Source organism: Scyliorhinus torazame, chromosome 28 (assembly GCF_047496885.1).
Source record: "Scyliorhinus torazame isolate Kashiwa2021f chromosome 28, sScyTor2.1, whole genome shotgun sequence".
Taxonomy (NCBI): domain Eukaryota; kingdom Metazoa; phylum Chordata; class Chondrichthyes; order Carcharhiniformes; family Scyliorhinidae; genus Scyliorhinus; species Scyliorhinus torazame.
In genome coordinates this window covers 12,134,595-12,153,551 of record NC_092734.1, presented here as the reverse complement: position 1 = coordinate 12,153,551, position 18,957 = coordinate 12,134,595, and the positions used below count along the sequence as shown (strand labels likewise).

The following is an 18,957-nucleotide window of genomic DNA, read 5'->3' as shown; positions in this document are numbered from 1 at the left end:
CACATCAACTGCTTTACCCTCATCCACCTGTTTTGTCACCTTCTCAAAGAACTCACTAAGGTTTGTGAGGCACAACCTACCCTTTACAAAACCATGTTGACTATCTCTATATCCTTTCCAGATGATTATACATCCTATCTCTTATAAACCTTTCCAAGATTTTGCCCACAACAGAAGTAAGGCTCACTGGTCTATAGTTACCGGGGTTGTCTCTACTCCCCTTCTTGAACAAGGGGACAACATTTGCTATCCTCCAGTCTTCTGACACTATTCCTGTAGACAAAGATGACTTAAAGATCAAAGCCAAAGGCCATGCAATCCCTCCTAGCTTCCCAGAGAACTCTAGGATAAATCCCATCCGGCCCAGGGGACTTACCTATTTTCACACTTTCCAGAATTGCTAACGCCTCCTCCTTATGAACCTCAAGCCCTACCAGTCTAGTAGCCTGAATCTCAGTATTCCCCTCGACAACATTGTCTTTTTCCTGTGTGAATACTGATGAAAAATATTCATTTAACACCTCTCCTATCTCCTTGGACTCCAAGCACAACTTCCCACGACTGTCCTTGACTGGCCCTACTCTTACCCTAGTCATTCTTTTACTCCTGACATATCGATAGAAAGCTTTAGGGTTATCCTTGATCCTACCTGGCAAAGACTTCTCATGTCCCCTCCTAGCTCTTCTTAGCTCTCTCTTTAGGTCCTTCCTAGCTAACTTGTAACTCTCGAGCGCCCTAACTGAACCTTTACATACGCCTCCTTCTTCCTCTTGACAAGTATTTCAACTGCTTTAGTAAACCACAGTTCCCTTGCTCGACCACTTCCTTCCTGCCTGACAGGTACATACTTATCAAGGACACGCAGTAGCTGTTCCTTGAACAAGCTCCACATTTCCATTGTGCCCATCCCCTGCAGTTTTCCTCTCCATCCGATGCATCCCAAGTCATGCCTCATCGCATCATAATTGCCTTTCCCCCAGATATAAAACTCTTGCACTGCGGTATATACCTACCCCTTTCCATCATTAAAGTAAACGTAATCGAATTGTGGTCACTATCACCAAAGTGCTCACCTACCTCCAAATCTAACACCTGTCCTGGTTCATTATCATAGAATTTACAGTGCAGGAGGCCATTCGGCCCATCGAGTCTGCACCGGCTCCTGGAAAGAGCACCCTACCCAAGGTCAACAACTCCACCCTATCCCCACAACCCAGCAACCCCACTAAGGGCAATTTTGGACACTAAGGGCAATTTATCACGGCCAATCCACCTAACCCGGACATCTTTGGACTGTGGGAGGAAACCGGAGCACCCGGAGGAAACCCACGCACACACGGGGAGGACGTGCAGACTCCGCACAGACAGTGACCCAAGCTGGAATCGAACCTGGGACCCTGGAGCTGTGAAGCAATTGTGCTAACCACAATGCTACCGTGCTGCCCCAAATCCCAGTTCCAAATCCAATATGGCCTCGCCTCTCGTTGGCCTATCTACATACTGTGCCAGGAAACCCTCCTGCACACATTGGACAAAACGGACCCATCTAAAGTACTCGAACTATAGCGTTGCCAGTCAATATTTGGAAAGTTAAGATGCCGGCATTAGACTGGGGTGAGCACAGTAAGAAGTCTTACAACACCAGGTTAAAGTCCAACAGGTTTGTTTCAAATCACTAGCTTTCGAAGCACTGCTCCTTTAATCAAAGTGAAATGTACACTTGAACTTCATCCGAGGAAGGAGCATATAGTAAGAGTTGAGAATGCCTATCTGAGCTCAGCCATACACTCTGTCACAATGTACAACTCAGATCATTCCAAAAGGAGCAGACACCCTCTCCATTACCCAAGGCTACAGGATACGTTCTATTGTACCCAGCTTGCCTTTTTAAGCTGCGCTTCTTTGTCAAAAGCAAAGAAATGTTTATCAACTTGCTGATCCAGAATATAACCTGACAACTGTTCTGTTTGATGCACAACTTCAAGGTGCAAATTAACACACAGACTCACCCAGATCAGAAACTCCCTCACATTTCCTCCCTACCCCCCAGCTGCATTCCACCCCCTGACATTTAAACATTTTCTCCACAATATCAATCCACCTTTGCACACTTATTCTGTTATGTACTAATTCCACCAACTTTCGCCAGTTAGGACTTCGTAGCCCCTTGTGTGTATGATCCCCCTCTGTGCATGATCCCACAAGGAACTCGGTCACAGCCACATAATTAGAACTCAACTCTAGGGACAGGTTCCACTGCAACCCATTTCCCCCCCAACCCAACCCGGTAGAGGTTTTACTAATGATCACGGCTGCATTCTTACAAGGATCTGAAGAAAGAGCCTAGTGTTCAGTACCTAGTCCCAGTGAATAAAGCTCAATGGATTCTAACTAAACTGTGCTCAAATCAAACCATGTGCAGAGTTTACGACAGGAGATGGATGCCAGCCAAGCAGGCAGGAAGGACAGTGGACTCTGGACAAAACACAATCTAAATGGGACAGCCAGTTACATCAACATGTCTGCAGGAAAAGTGTACATTTAACTTTGATTAAAGGCTGCCACTCGACAAAGACATTTTCATTTTCACAAGAAATGATGGGAAAAATTACTAACAAATGGTACACTGGCATCACGTAACCGTGGTGACAGCTGGTCTGCCGGCAGTGTGCGGGACTTTTTTGTTTGAGGGAGACGCTGGCCTGAACACCAGCAGTCATCTGTCCTTGAGGACAGCACGGTAGCACGGTGGTTAGCACAATTGCTTCACAGCTCCAGGGTCCTAGGTTTGATTCCGGCTTGGGTCACTGTCAGTGCGGAGTCTGCAGATCCTCCCCGTGTGTGTGCGTGGGTTTCCTCCGGGTGCTCCGGTTTCCTCCCACAATCCAAAGATGTGCAGGTTAGTGGATTGGCCATGCTAAATTGCCCTTAGTGTTGGGTGGGGTTGGGTGGGGTTACTGGGTTATGGGGATAGGGTAGAGGTGTTGACCTTGGGTAGGGTGCTCTTTCCAAGACTCGATGGGCCGAATGGCCTCCTTCTGCACTGTAATTTCTATGATAAAAAAAATATGGGATCATAGATGCTGATGTGTTCAGGTAACTCTATGATTTGAAAGATGCGCTGGGATCTTTAGCATCCACCTAAACCACTGGGCTGTTGTATGATGATCAGACACTCGCCCAGATCACAAGAGTACAACGCATGTAAAGGTGAAGGAGGTGGCCATTTGTGAGATACTACCAGGTCATTTTTAAAAAGCACATTTGTTCCTAGGCTGGGGACAATATGGAAACTGTCACAAGGCTATGCCTCGTTATGTTTCGAAAATATAACTTTTTAAACTTTCAATTGACTGGAAACAATGACATTTGCAATGAGACAGAACAAATTGCTTAAAAATGCAATGCCAATTTCCAGAATGAAGGTTAAAAAACAAACAAGACACCCTCAGGAGAGTGTGAAGAGAGAGGCGACTTTACCTATGATTCAAAGATCCGTAGAAACTCGCCCCTGTCTAAGGAAGAGACGATAAAATGCAAAGTGCTGGATATTGAAATAATGCACATGCAGATCCACCCCAATCCCCTGGGCAATACATAATGGGCAAAGTATAACAGGTCAGGCTGCAGCGAGATTGCAAGTGACACAGGGAGTGACAATAAAGCTTTCAGGAGAAAAGGCACATTCTTGTGAAAAAAGAAACTTAACCCTTTGTGACCAACTGAGGTGGTTGAATAGAGGTGAGCAGTTCACCCCTTCTCACCTGGTCATAACAAAACATTACATTAGTTGTCCTTCCTCAGATGCCCTCCCAAGGTAGTGATGGGCCCAGCCCTTGTACTGTCACAATCCTCGAGAACGTCGCTCTCTCAATGGCATCAGATGGTGAATGACAGGATAGTTACTTGGAGGTGACAATATTCTCAACAAAATGCTGACAGATGCCTGGGACATAGCCAACAGGCCGCCTGAACAATTTTCCTTTTGTGATCACAACCATATAGTTTAAGAGGGCACTCACTCGGAGCACGACATCAGCCACAGTTTGGGACATGCGTCACATGCAGGCAGGCTTCCTTCCCTAAAGAATGTTAAAAATAACAAGTAGCAACTGATTTGCTGAGCAACTGCCTGGAAGCTTCTCGTTATCATTTTTTCTGGTGCTGGTCCAAAAGTAGCAGACTGCCACCCCATGCATGTCCATATACCATGGTCTCCACCAATACAACAGGCAGCTAGCTTTTGCCTCCTCTACCCTAGCAAGAAACCTATTCCAAGCCTCGATCGTTCTGAACAACTCCCTGACACGATGGTGCAATTTGTTATCAGTGTCACCTCTTATCACTTAAAACATCCCCACTCGCCCCATGTCCTGTTGTGTGTGACACCAAGCTAGTTCAGTGACTTCTCAAACAAACCCCTTTCTGGTCATGCTTCTTTCACTATATTGCAGGCAGATTCTTGGCTTTTCTTTTGATAATATTGCAGTCTAAAACTATAATTAGCAAATGGCTCATTGCCTACCTGACCTACAAGAATACCTTGTGAGGAGTTGCTGATATTTATAAATGTAAAACCAGCAACCATCGGAACAGGAGTTGGCCATTCAGCCCCTCGAGCATTCAATCAGATCCTGGCTGATCTATACGAGTACGATGGGCTACCTTAAACCATGAAACCTCACCCGTTCATAGATTTTCCAGACTAGAGTAAGTATGAGACCTGCGAGTGCACTCAGACAGAACAAATAGATAAGATTCCTGACTAGAACAGTCTTCATTCTCGAAAGTCCAAATATTAAATCAGCTCAAAACATCAAATGGATGCTCCTTACCGATGCCGAAAGAGAAATAGCACATTGGCTCGGCAGACGTGAAGCACTTCCTTGAAGGGAGAACATAAAATAAATTAATGCTGAACTGACGCTATAGGGCGAATTCTCAGCATATTTCTCTGAAATTCCCCTTTGCTACATCAGTAGAGGAGCCAATCTGTTGCAAATAAATGGGTTAATGCTTTTGCTGATGGGGAAACGGATTAACATGCTCATCGCTCAGCAGAATTTCTGAATTTCCTTCCTCCACCTCGAATCGTCTTTAATGGTCTCCAGGAAATGACATTTCTGTTCAAAAATCCACTTGAAAATCTGCAAAATTGACAATTGGCGAGATTTATGGTGATCATTAAATGACTTGGGCCGAGCCTGGTTCAGATCTCACGCATCCTATAATCCCAGTTAAGCAGTCTTCAAGTGTCCTATCAACAGCCTATACAAAGGAAGATTATGTGATAATAGATACACAAGACTCTTCATGCCCATTTAATTTTGTCACCGTTCTGTCAACAAGTTTGCTCATTATAACCTCAAGAGCTAGACGAGTCATTTTCAGTAGCCAAGCCACAATACATTTTATACACACACAAATAAACAAATGCTGGTTGCAGAATGGATTAATTACACAGAGGAATGGAAGAAAATCTAGCTGAAATGAAATGAAAATCGCTTATTGTCACAAGTAGGCTTCAAATGAAGTTACTGTGAAAAGCCCCTAGTCGCCATATTCCGGCGCCTGTTCAGGGAGGCTGGTACGGGAATTGAACCGTGCTGCTGGCCTGCCTTGGTCTGCTTTCAAAGCCAGCGATTTAGCCCTGTGCTAAACAGCCCCTGAACCTAAACAGCTGGTTCAAAGGTTGAAATATTCTGTATCTTTTCACCTCCTTGATCATTTCCTCTGCTGAAGAGTTATCTGGAATCAGCCATCACTACCTGCCTTTACCATTTACCCAGGCAGTCTGTTCTGTACATTCACCACCCAACACAAAAAGATAATCGGGATTTAATATAAAAATCCCTGCAGGATAAGCGGCTGGTGAAGGGTGCCTCAGATGACTATAAGTCTCGGAACAGTGACTTTCTGCACAGTGGGAGAGCGAGGAGAGGGAAGTTGAGGGAATGATTTTAACGTGTTCCCCATCAGTGTAGGAAGGTCACGTGGGAGAATCCGAATATGTCCCAACAGGGACGGACGGAAAACAAGAAATAAAATATTTTGAATCACAGAATGATTACAGGCCTGAAGGAGGTTCCTTGGTCCACTGTGTTTGTGCAAGTCATCTGGCAAAGGCAATTCACCAGTCCAACCTCCCCCACCCTTTCTGCATCGCTTTGCAAATCCTCTCACTTCACATACTTATCGAACTTCTTTTGAAAATCAAGATGGAAGAAAATTCCACCACATTCTCAGGCAGTGAATTCAAAATCTTAACCTTTTTGTTGGTTTTACAGTGACTGGGAGCACATGAAATAGTTTCCTCAACTTTCACCTGGACATTTTTTATTCCTCCCAAGGGAACAGTGCATAAAAATATGATTTGTGCCACCTTTGGTTCATTGCCCATCACCTTAGATTGGTGCCCTTGGTCCTCCACCCTTCCCCATTGGAGACAGTTGCTCTGCCTAGACCTTCATGTTCACCATTTGAATTTATGTGGCACCTGCCATGGCCGCTTGAGGGCCTGAAGTGCAGTCACTGTTGTAATGTAGCAAGAAGAGGGGGTTATCCTCCATCACAGAATAGTAGTTTGGAATGGTGATGGCAGAGGCTTAGCAGGTCCAAACGCCCCTGTAAATTAGTTCTTTTTTCCTGAAACTGTGCCCGAGCTAATGGGTCCTTTAACCGCACATTCAAATGAACTGGATATCCATTAACGAGCACGTTCCACATTAGAAACACATTTTTAGCTAACAGAACCAGCGAGGTTTCAAATTGTTTCATGCCACTGACCATCCAGTTTCAATCAGGGGTTACGTACAGGCAAACACTATTTCAAAGAAGAGGAGAACGGTCTCCGGTGCGTTGTCCAATATTTATTCCCGCCAACAACATCATTTAAATAGGTTCTTGGGCCGTTATCACATCATTTCTGCAAACTTGGGTGTGTGCAATTTGGCCGCAACATTTCCAACTTTTAAAATTTATTTTAAATTTAGAATACCCAATTAATTGTTTCCAATTAAGGGGCAATTTAGCGTAGTCAATCCACCTACCCTGCACGTCTTTGGGTTGTGGGGGCGCATTTTGGAATATCCTGAGGCCACGAGAGGCACTATATAAATGCAAGTTCTTTCTTGCTGATCTACTCTTGAGAGCTCTGCCAGTTCCCACACTGGTTGGCAAACCCACCATAAAGGCAAGCGTCACCTCGATGAATGATGTGTGCAGTTTCACTGTTAGATTTAAGGTAACCAGTCCAGTTCTACAAGGTCAACAACTCCATTAAAAGTCAACACGCCAATTGGTTGAATGCTTATTCATGAGAATGGTTCCCGGAATGGGGAACACAGTTATGAAGAAGTTGGGAATGTTTTCCTTAGAGAAAAGAAGACTGAGAGAAGATTAGATAGAGTTATTCAAAATCATGAAGGGTCTAGATAGAGTAGATAGGGAGAAACTGTTCCCGCTTTTGAAAGGATCGAGAACGAGGGGACACAGAGGGGAAGGTACTAGTGAAATGAGGGAAAGCTTTTTAACGCAGCAACTGGTTAGGGTCTGCAATACACTGCCTGAGAACATGTTGGAGGCAGGTTCAACTGAAACATTCAGAAGGGAATTAGACTGTTGTTTGAAGTGAAAGAATGTGCAGATTTATGAGGAGGAGGAGCACAATGGCGCTAAGTACGTTGCTCACTTGGAGAGCCGGAGCAGATGTGATGGGCCAATGGCCTCCTTCTACACTTAACAATTCTGTGATTTATTTTTGTTTGCATTAATTAAAAGTATCAGAATCCTTGCAGCTTGCTGATTAAAACATGCTTAAGACTACACAGCTTTTAACCATACAATGACCTTCCTTCCAACATAAGGTCAGATGTGGTGATGTTCACTGATGACTGCACAATGCTCCGCATCATTTGAGACTCCTCAGACACTGAAGCAGTCCACGTGCAAATACAGCAAGACCTGGACATTATCCAGGCTTGGGCTGACAAGTGGCAATTGACATTTGGGTCACACAAGTGCCAGGCAATGACCATCTCCAATAAGAGAGAATCTAACCATCGCCCCTCGACATTCAAATGGCATTACCATCACTGAATCTCCAACTAACAATATCCTGGGGTTATCACTGACCAGAAATTGAACTGGACTAACCATATGAATACTGTGGCTACAAGAGCAGGTCAGAGACTGGGAATTCTGTGGTGAGTAACTCACCTCCGGACTCCCCAAAGCCTGTCCACCAGTTACAAGACACAAATCAGGAGTGTGATGGAATACTCTCCACTTGCCTGGATGAGTGCAGCTCCAACAACAACTCAAGAAGCTCAAAACCATCCAGGACAAAGCAGCCCGCTTGATTGCTCCCCCTTCCACAAACATTCAAACCCTCCACCACCGGCGCACAGTAGCAGCCATGTGTACCATCCATAAGGTGCAGTGCTGAACTTCCAAACCCACGACCATCTAGAAGAGCAAGGGCAGCAGATACATGGCAATCCCACCACCTGGAAGTTCTATTTCAAGTCACTTACCATCCTGACTTGGAAATATATCGCCATTCCTTCTCTGTCGCTGGATCAAAATCCCCCCACCACCTTCTCAAAGGCACTTAGGGATGGACAACAAATGCTGGCCTAGCCACCGAAGCCCGCATCTTTTCAAAAATGAATTTTTAAAAAAACTACACAAAGTGGCAAATCTCATTCCAGAATACAAGCCTACAAATCTAGACTGACACTCCAGAGCCGGACCGAGGGAGGGAGTTATCAGATTTTCTGTTGTCTGGATGAAACGACAAACCTATCTGTCCTCTCAAGTGGATGTAGAAGCTCCCAAGAGCAGGGGAGTTTCCCCCAATGTTTTGGCCAATATTAATCACTTAATCAACACCTCTAAAACAGATTACTGTGGGGGCTTGCTATATGCAAGTTGGTTGCCACGTTACAAAAGTGACTACACTTTAAAAATAACTTCATTAGCAGTACTGCACTTTGGGAGGTTCTGAGATTGCAAAAATCGCGTTATAAATCAAATTTTGCTTCATTTTCATTCTTCTAATCCACAACTGTGGACCCATAACTGAATGTAAAATATATGGTACTGCACCTTCTACAAAGTCATTCTCAGTGTAGGTGTGTTTCTGCATTCGGTCATCAGCAGCTTCATTGTCATTATCCTCCTCCTCCTCCGGGTTATTCAATACTTCTAAACCAGCCTCAATGGCCTCAGCGAAGTCATCCCTTCGATCCTTCCGAACGGCTTTCTCCTCAGGGTGCCGGGTCAGGCCCATCTCCAGCTGGTAGACTTTAGTCAGAGTGAAGCTTTCAAAGGGCACCACTGCATACTCGCTGGGTACCCTGGCGCCCACGCTAACCTCAGCCTTGTCAATCTGAGAGTGCAAGAACTCCAGCAAATCATTGGGAAAATTCTCCTTGCTGTTCTGGCCTCCTCCGCCAGTTAGAGCTGGGCTCTTCTTCTCCTGCACAGATTTCAGCTTCTCACTCATTTCCTGGAGCTCCTGCTTCAGCTGAGTGATCTGCCGCTTGAGACTCGAAGCGCGCGTCAGGTAGTGCTCCTCCTGTTCCTGCAGGAGGGCCTGATAGTATTCTTTGCCGTACTGTTTTCCTGGAACGCCAAGAAGGAGGGGTTCATTATCCGGCCGGGGCGTGCACTCTAGCAAGTACAAGAGGGAGATGAGGCAGAAAAACAGAGCGAGGCCTAGCAATAGCCGCCGTGTCCAAGCCTGCATTAGTAGGCCTCGGCGAGGCATTACCACGAGGATTGCTGCACGCTCTCTCACAGGAAGGACTCGTCACCTCATTGATGCAGAGCTTGCTCCAGTTCTAGCCAGTTTCAGGACAGCCTTGGGTTAAAGCCATAGAACGTCAGGCTCTCCACAGGGTGGTGGGGTGGTCACTTTTGATCAACACTCTCGCAGTTCCGTCAGCGTTGGCAAAATTGAACGAGGTCAGCACAGAATTTGGCTAGTTTTGGTCAGTTGGAGAAGAAAAGGAACTTTGAACCTGTTAGAACTCAGATGATTCTGCAGTGCTTTAGCACGGACAAGTTTCTTACAATCAGACTCTTGTTGCGTTTTATCTCTGCCCTGCAGTGGAACTCCAGTTCGTTCTCGGTGAGGCCCCAAATAAATTTCCATGGAGTGACGCCAGCTTTGGTTCTATTGGTGTTAACCTGTGTTCTATTTGCTCAGAGCTGAAGGCAGCAATTTCCAGCAAACGTGGGTGCCCATTAAGTTTTATATGGGCAGGACAGACCTTCAAAGGAAAGTCACTGATCAACAACAGGCTGATCCAAACAGTTTAACACAGTTAATTATACTGGTCAGAGCAGACCATGGCTTTCTACTGCAGCTAAACCCTAATGAAAATACTTAATAGGTTCAGTTCACAAGATGCCGTTGTATCAAGACACTTTCTTCCAGGGTCCATCGAATGAATCGCCTTGGTTTCTCCGACCACTTATTTTGACTTTCACAGCAGCATGGTGCAGCCACTTATTTTGACTTTCACAGCAGCATGGTGCAGGCCATCTTCGCTGGCCTAATCTCTGACCGGGCGTGAACTAATGAGTGCCAGGAAAGGTCACGGAAGCCTGTCTCCTGAAATAGGACAGAGAGAGAGAAAACAAAATCTGGTCAAAATCATGGAGAGAAAAAAAAATCAGGACAAAAAAACCATGTACTGCACCTGAAGGACTCATGCAAATGAAAACCCATTTTAACCCAGCAAGACTCCACTAATGGGTGACTCCATTTGCTCAATAATTAAGAGTTAGAAAACTAGAAGACAGTAGTTTTCAAACTTTTCTCTGCAGAGGAAGAGTTTAAACAACAACTTGTATTTATATAGCACATTTAACTCAGTACAATATCCCAAGGCACAGGAGCATTAGCCAACAGGACTTTGCACTGAATCAGCTAAAAGAAATTAGGACTGGTGATCAAAGGTTTGGTTAAAGAGGGAGTTTTTAAAGGAGTGTTGCATTGTAGGAGAAAGGGGGTAAGAGGAGAGGTTTAGTGGGGAAATCCACATTTTAGGGACCACGCAGCCAAAGGCATGGCCACCAATGGTGGAACAATGGAGATGGCGAATTACTGTGAGATCAGAATTGGAGGAGTGCAAAGATCAGGTAGGGCTGGAGGGGGCTACAGGAGACAGGGAAGGGCGAGGCCATGGAGCGATTTGAACACAAGGATGGAAAATACCAACTGAGAGAGATTTATTCTAACATTTGAAAGACACTAGCAGTTACCTCGAGCACAACAGAATCATCGTTGCGGTAAGAACTTTTTAATACAGTAACCAAAACAACATTATTAAATCAATTGTGTAAAGCACGAGATACAGCTGTCGAAAGACAACAGAATAACTTTGTGAATTACTCTGAAAACTAGAGAGCTCTAAAAAGACGTTCCAGTAACAGTAGACTTATCTGGATCAGGGAATTGGATGTAATATTTCCGGGTTTACTGATGATATAAAACTGGGTGGAACTGAGTGGCGAGGAGTAAGTACAGAGGCTTGAAGGCTACTTAAACAGATTGAACAAAAAGCATAGCAGATGCACTCTAACGTGGATAAAGAGAAAAACAGAACGGCAGAGTATTATTTAAATGGTGATAGATTGGGAAATGTTGATGTATAGAGGGACCTGGGTGTCATTTACACCAGTCACGGAAAGCAAGCATGCAGGTGCAGCAAGCAGTTAGGAAGTTAAATGGCATGTTGGTCTTCATTGCAAGTGAATTTCAGTACAGAAGCAAGGGTGTCTTACTGCAGCTGTACAGAGCACACCTGAAATAATGCATGCAGTTTTGGTCTCCTTATCGAAAAAAGATACCCTTGTCATAGAGGGAGTACAACAAAGGCTCACCAGACTGATATCTTGAATAGCAGGATTGTCTTGTGAGGAAAGATTGGGTCAACTAGGCTTGCATGCATTGGAGTTTAGAACATGGGGTCACAATCTCAGGTTACGGGGTAAGCCATTTAAGACGGGTCGACGCAGACTCGATCGGCCGAACGGCCTCCTTCTGCCCTGTAGGGATTCCATTCTATTGGTGGAGCAAGGACAAGAGGGCAGAAGGTAGAGGTTCCACTGTGCATTCCTGAATGTCGATGATGCCAATCTAGTTTGCCGAGCTTGTTCACTTCAAGAAACTCTTTTAAAAACTAAATGCCACATTGCACAATGACTGTTACTACTCTTTCAGTTCCAGGGAAGGAGGAGGTAAACATGCTTCAGGACATTTCAAATGGAAACCTGGAACTCATCATTGTTCAAATGCAAGCAGGATAAAACAATTCCTGTTACACTTTGAAAAATAATGACACTAATTTTGTTAATTAGAAACTGCAACATCCTGCAGGAGCAAACGAAGAGAACAATCAGTTAGATGCCTGAATAAAACAAACGAAAGTAAACTGGAATAAAAGTAAGGACAGTTCGGTAGCACAGTGGTTAGCACGGTTGCTTCACAGCGCCAGGGTCCCAGGTTCGATTCCCGGCATGGGTCACTGTCTGTGCGGAGTCTGCACGTTCTCCTCGTGTCTGCGTGGGTTTCCTCCGGGTGCTCCGGTTTCCTCCCACAGTCCAAAGATGTGCAGGTTAGGTGGATTGGCCATGATAAATTGGCCTTAGTGTCCAAAAAAAAAAGAGGTTTGGTGGGGTTACTGGGTTACAGGGATAGGGTGGAGGTGTGGGGCTTAAGTGGGGTGCTCTTTCCAAGGGCCGGTGCAAACTCGATGGGCCGAATGGCCAACTTCTGCACTGTATGTTCTATGCTCTAAATTCTGAAGTTCGGAAACAATCCTGGAAATAAAGAACAGGATCATCAGACAAACTGAAACCTTAAGCTCACCTTTTTTTTTAAAATAAAAAAAAAGAGAAACAGATCTGGATGAACCTCTCAATAGTCTCCAGCATTTTCTATTCTGGTTTCACACACCAGACAAACCAACAGCCAGATCCTCATCCTGTGCACGAAACATGATGGTGTGAAACGGAGGCAAGTGGCCTCACTGCAGTGAGGGGTGTAAGAGAGGTCGAGGGGGCACTGTCTGCGAGGGTCAGCCCATGGCTCAGTGGGTGGCACTCTCACCCACCCCAGAGCTGTTGCGCACAGAATCCAGGCTGACGCTCCAACACAGTAATGAGGGAGCGCTGCTTTGTCACAGGTGCCGGCTTTTGGATGAGGCGTTGGCCCGAAACCCAATCTGCCCCCTCGGGTCAACGTGAAGGATCCCGCGATAACAATATTCAGAGAATAGTACAGCTTCCCCTACATCCCGGCCAATACTCATGGCAACATCATTAAACTCGGGTTATCCGGTCACAATCTCGTTGTTTCTGGAAGCTTGCTGTGGCAATTTATGGCTGGCACATTTGTGACATGGTTACACAGCAAAGGTACTTCATTGGCTGTGAAATGCACTGAAAGGGTACTGAAAGGCACTATATAAATGACATTTTTCTATTTTTCATTTCACTCCATATTACTCAGCAACCACTTCAGGAACGGCACTGATTGATGCCCCGTTAACCTTTTCCTCAAATGAGGGGAGGAAGAGGAATAGGGTGTGATTAAACTGAGAGGAGTATTAAACAAAGTATTCCAGCACCTCAAACTGCCTCAGCAGCATTGGCGAATCATTACAGTAATTGGTGACTCATGCCTGTGCAAGGTGAATGCAGCCCACCCCACTCTTCCGCCATTCTCTGTAGCCCAGCAAATTCATTTTCCAGATTCTTATCCAATTCCCTTTTGACAGCCAAATTGAATTTTCCTCCGTCACATTCTCAGACAGGGCACTTCAGATCCTAACTATTCTTTGTGTAAGAATGTTTTTCGTGTCACCGTGAGCCTTCTACCATTCACCTGAAATCAGTGCCCTCTGGCTCCCGACCCCTCAAGTCAATAAGGACAGCTTTTCCCTACCCACCGTCTAGACCCCGCTCATAGTTTGAAACACCTCTATTAAACCTCTTCTCCATCTTCCCTCCTGTACCCAAATATTTTCAATACTAACCAATTACGTTCCCTTAATTGTCAACCTTAAGCACCCCTCCTGTTTTCTCTCATATAGCAGGCACTGGTAATAGAGGATGGTTACAACCGAGGTGCTGGGCGAGGGAGAGTTGGAGCAGAAATCCCCTAGGAAGGAGTGCTCTGCACTCATGCAATCTCCTCACCTTTCTCCACTGCATTCCCTGCCTACAGGGCCTTCACTTTGTCAGATTCAGCAAACTTTCCTCCCCTTCTGCTATTCTGTTGCAACCATTTGAAAGTCACCATTGTCCTCAAGGACCACAGGCTGCACTCCCCCTTTTGAGAGAAAGCGAGAGAGACACCTGACTGGTGGTGATTTAACCCGAGGGTCACCACACCTCAGGCGGGGGCAAGGTTTGAGAAGGAGGGGTCTTCATGGATAACCTCAGCCAGTACAGGAATTGAACTCGCGCTGTTGACATCGCTCCGCATCCAGCCAACTGAGTTAACCGGCCCCCATGCATTTAAACTGACAGCGGAATGACCATTTGTTTGTCCCATTACCACCCAGCTTTTGCTTTGCCCGATAATCGTTTTGGTATCTATTGCTATCCATGCCATCACTGACCTTCCCCTCCCTTCACCAACTTTCCCTTGGCTGTGTACCTGCTTAAAAACTAAGTTTCTAACATCTTCCATTTGTACTGAAATGGCACCCACATTTAGAGAGGAGAATGCGAGGGGCCCAGATCTACAAAACTTTGATGCTCGTAGTACACAGTGGTGGCCCGTTAGAACCAGACTAGCCCTCCACGTACAGTGAATGAACTGGGATCGGTGGACCCAAGTACAGAAAGAAACGCCGCTGGGAGAAGTTATTTTTGGATGAGCAGAAGCAGGAGTCCAAAACTCATTTAGTGAACAATGAAAATGAGATTTTTCAGGAGGGTTCTGGCAGCAACCACTTCCACGTAGGATTTCAGGACATGAGCTGCTCACAGTAGAGGTGCGGTGCAGCAGTTTTAACATTTGCAACAAATCCTCTGCAAGTTCCAAAGCCAATTTGTGCGTTGCTGTTTGATCTTGAGAGACCAGCGTTTGGGAGCCAGCTCCCAGCATTTCTACAGCTAAAGCTGGCTCCCATTCACCTGCAGTCGATTCACTGGCTCAAGTGTTTGGCTTTCTGGAATCCCAACTAAAATAGTGCAAGCTCAAACGCCCCTTTGGGGAAAAGAGAAGCAAAAGGAGCAACTCCTTTCCAAGCAATGGAGAAATTCTGAGCGTGGGTCCTGAATCCAGTTGCCTACACACTCTCTCTCTCTCTCCAAGCCCACCTCAACTCTCCCAATTTCCTTTTCCCCCTGAAGGCAGTGTTAATTTTAGGAGCAGCTCAGATCGACGGGAATGAGGCAGCACCGGAGGCCATTCGGCCTTACACATCTGTGCTGGTCTTTGGAAAACTATCCAGTTAGCTCCATTCATCCACGCTTTCCCTATAGTCCTCCACATTTTTCTCTTCAAGTATTTTTCAACGCTGATAGAATATGGGAAGACCCTCCCCTTTAACAAGGACAAACTTGATGAATGTATGTTAAGTTTGTAATAATAACTCATTACTTCACAAGTACCATTTAAAATGAGAATAGATAGATATTCGAAGTAGAGGAAGATATAGGGCTTGAAAGGACAGCAGGGAAGTGGGGTTAGTCTGGATTCTCTAATGATTGAATGGTCATTTCCTGTGCTGTTAACCTCGATGGTTATTAATTAGCAGTCATAGCAGCAGAAAGTCGCCCCCACCACATTTCTTTTTTTAAAATGCTATCCTTATACAAACAAAACAAGAGAATTCAGTAATGATATATGCAATGAGCAATGGGGAAATTCATGAAAGCCAGAAAAATGCAGTACGATAAAAAAGCAAGAAAATTATTTGGTAGCTAACACCAGTTTCCTTCAGTGCAGTCCAAGTAATTACAATGTTAAGCTGGCCTGGAATCAAAGTTACTTGTGCTCCATTAGGCTGCAAACGTGGTTTTGAACAACAAAAACCACAAGATAATTTACATTTATGTAGCCCCTTTCACATCTCAAGTTGCTACAAGCAAAATTTGACATTGAGCTACATAAGCGTACGATAGGGTGGATATGGATAGGGCGCTTGACCAAACGCTTGCTCAAAGAGATCGGTTTGGAGCAATGTCTTAAAGGAGGTGAGGGCGGTAGAAAGGCAGGGGTTTAAAGGAGGGAATTCCATAGCTAAGAGTTCAGACAACTGTAGGCACGCCAATGAGAGAGCAATTAAAATTGTGGATACACAAGAGACCAGAATTGGGGAAATGCAGAGGGTTGTGGGGTTGTTGGAAGTAGTAACATTAATCAGACTAACTTGACACCACAACTTTTTAAAAAAGCGCAAAAATTGCTAGAATTTAACATGAGCGAAAGGGAAAGGCGACTGTGGACTTGACGCACTAGGGAGAGGGGCTGGTTCAGCACAGGGCTAAAGAGCTGGCTTTTAAAGCAGACCAAGGCAGGCCAGCAGCAGAGTTCAATTCCCGTACCAGCCTCCCCGGTCAGGCGCCGGAATGTGGCGACTAGAGGCTTTTCACAGTAAGTTCATTTGAAGCCTACTTGTGACAATAAGCGATTTTCATTTCATTTTTTTCAAATGGCCTGAAATCAATACACAAACTCAATAGATACCATCTAACCTACCCAACATCACTAACCAACTTAATCTCATTAACAGACAGGAGACATGAGACATAATGCAGCACCTGATGGAAGAGGCAAAGTAAACAAAAATGTATAATGTTGAGGATTTGGCAGACTTTGAACAGAAGTCATTTAATGGGATACAATATTTAATTAGATAGCATAGCAAAGTAAAGGATAATGCTCAAGACTATCCTTAATATTTAACTTGCTGACCTGCATCGTGAACAATTTTCACCGTCACAACTTTTGAGGTAACACATTTCCTGAGGGGGAGTGGGGTGTAGGCAAGAGTTTGAAGATATTAATTGTGAACTTGCTCCAGGCACCAACATCTCTCGAGTAAAAATTTCCATCAGGAATAGCATGATGAGGGCAGCAAACATCACACTCGTGAGGTACAAGTGAGGTAGTCCCAGAGAGTCAGAATTTTACACATGAACAAAATATTCAAGGAAGTGGTAGCTGGCTTTTTTTTGTTCCATCTGTGCACAGGAATGACAAGCACACATGACTTTTGAGACAATGTCCCTTTGGATGGAAATAGACAAATACTCTTTCTATTTTGGCAAAAAAGATGATTTCAATACTCTAAAAAAATTTGAGAGCATGTTTTAAAAAATTGAACAACTCATTGAATCCCTGCAAGGAGGAAATTCGGCCCATCGCATCTGCACCAACTCTACAAAGAACACATTACTTAGACCCACTTCCTGCCCTATCCCCGTAACCCTGCGCATTGATCGAGGCTAACCACTGAACTGCCTCAGTAGTAGTGAACTATTGTACTCAGAGCAGATGCGACTCTCCTAAGATAATCATTCAATTATTTGATCCCACGACTCCTTTTAAGTGCCTCATTCCTTTAATCTTTCCATCTGGCTTCCACCTTTTCCACACTCCTGCCCCGAGGTCATAATTAATCCTACAAGAAACGCTCCTGCAATCTTAAATCTGGGGTTAACAAGAGTCATTTTTTGGCAACAAAGGCATGCTTATCGTTTTGGCAGCAATGGATGACACAGATGTAGCTTTCTCAAGTTTGTTCTTGGTAACGCTAAACACGAGGCTTACCCAAACAGTTGCATCTGCTCGTATCCTTTAAGTCCGCTTCAGTGAGCGATGGCTCACCCGCCACAGCCCCAGCACTCTCCCAAGCCTGTGCAATACAGTCAGTCTAAGTCGTCTGGAAGGGAAGAAAAGAAATTCACATCAGTGCAGTTACAAACGTCTTGTTCAAAGTGGAGCAGCCCATGTGTTTGTCATTACTCTAACCACTGCAGAGCAGACTGTCACTGCTTTACTCACTGTAAACGTTATCCTGGGGTGGAACCTGCAGTAATGTCTGGAAAACCACAAGAGGTTTTATTTTTTGATGTGGGTGTGTTTGGAGGAAGTCGGGGGTGGGGGGGGGGGGATTGCAGCATAAAAATAAAAGAGGATGACTGCCTTCTTGGCAACCTGCCTCCTAACAAAACAGAAATCGGCTTAAGAGAACGTGATATTTCTTTTATCTTGGGGCTCTAAATCCCTCTAGTCTTTTCCCCCCCAATTTCAAGCTCCAGCAAGACAGGAATGATCATTCGATTTGATCTCATCTGTGAAAATTGTTTGCCATCCAATGTCCTGCACATTGCTCCACGTGTGGCAGTTGAAGTAGGCAACAGGGAAACCAATTCAACAACTTGCATTTAGATAACACCTTTACACGTACTAAAACGTTTTCACAGCGCTTCACAAGAGCAGTAATTTTTACCAAGATATACAAGGAGGTGTTAGGACCGATGGCTGAAAGCTTGGTCGATGAGGTAGGTTTTAAGAAGGTCGGAGGAGGAGATGGAGGGGGAAAAAAAGAGAAATTCCTTAAAAATAGGGATGTCACAATTACTGCAGTTCCACACATCTTCTCTACTGAGTAGTACTACACTCCGTATGCTTCACCCGATGCCTGTGTCTATGTATTTATCGTATGTCCTATGTTTTTTTTTCCATGTATGGAGCGTTCTGTCTGGACTGTACACAGAACAATACTTTTCACTGTACCTCGGTACACGTGACAATCAATCTAAATCTTTCTTCACATTATAGTATTACACAGCACAGAAACAGGCGGTTAACTTCAACAGATCCAAGTCGGTGTTTATGCGCCACACCAGACTTTTTTCATCTAACCCCTTTAACGTCTCCTTCTATCCTATTCTCATTCATGCCCCCACCAAGGTCCCCCT

The 18,957-nt window shown here is 44.9% G+C and overlaps 1 protein-coding gene across 2 annotated transcripts in view; it reads right to left on the bottom strand.

Annotated features, from left to right (window-relative positions):
• csgalnact2 (chondroitin sulfate N-acetylgalactosaminyltransferase 2) overlaps positions 1-18,957 on the bottom strand; it is a 58,377-nt gene that overhangs the window by 25,000 nt on the left and 14,420 nt on the right. For both annotated transcript variants that reach the window (XM_072491488.1, XM_072491489.1), the window contains exons 2-3: positions 17,804-17,915; positions 9,109-10,621 (exon numbers count right to left, since the gene is read on the bottom strand). In XM_072491488.1, coding sequence (XP_072347589.1) covers positions 9,109-9,772 — 664 coding nt within the window. In that variant the 5' untranslated portion in view covers positions 9,773-10,621; positions 17,804-17,915. The remainder of the gene's footprint in view (positions 1-9,108; positions 10,622-17,803; positions 17,916-18,957) is intronic.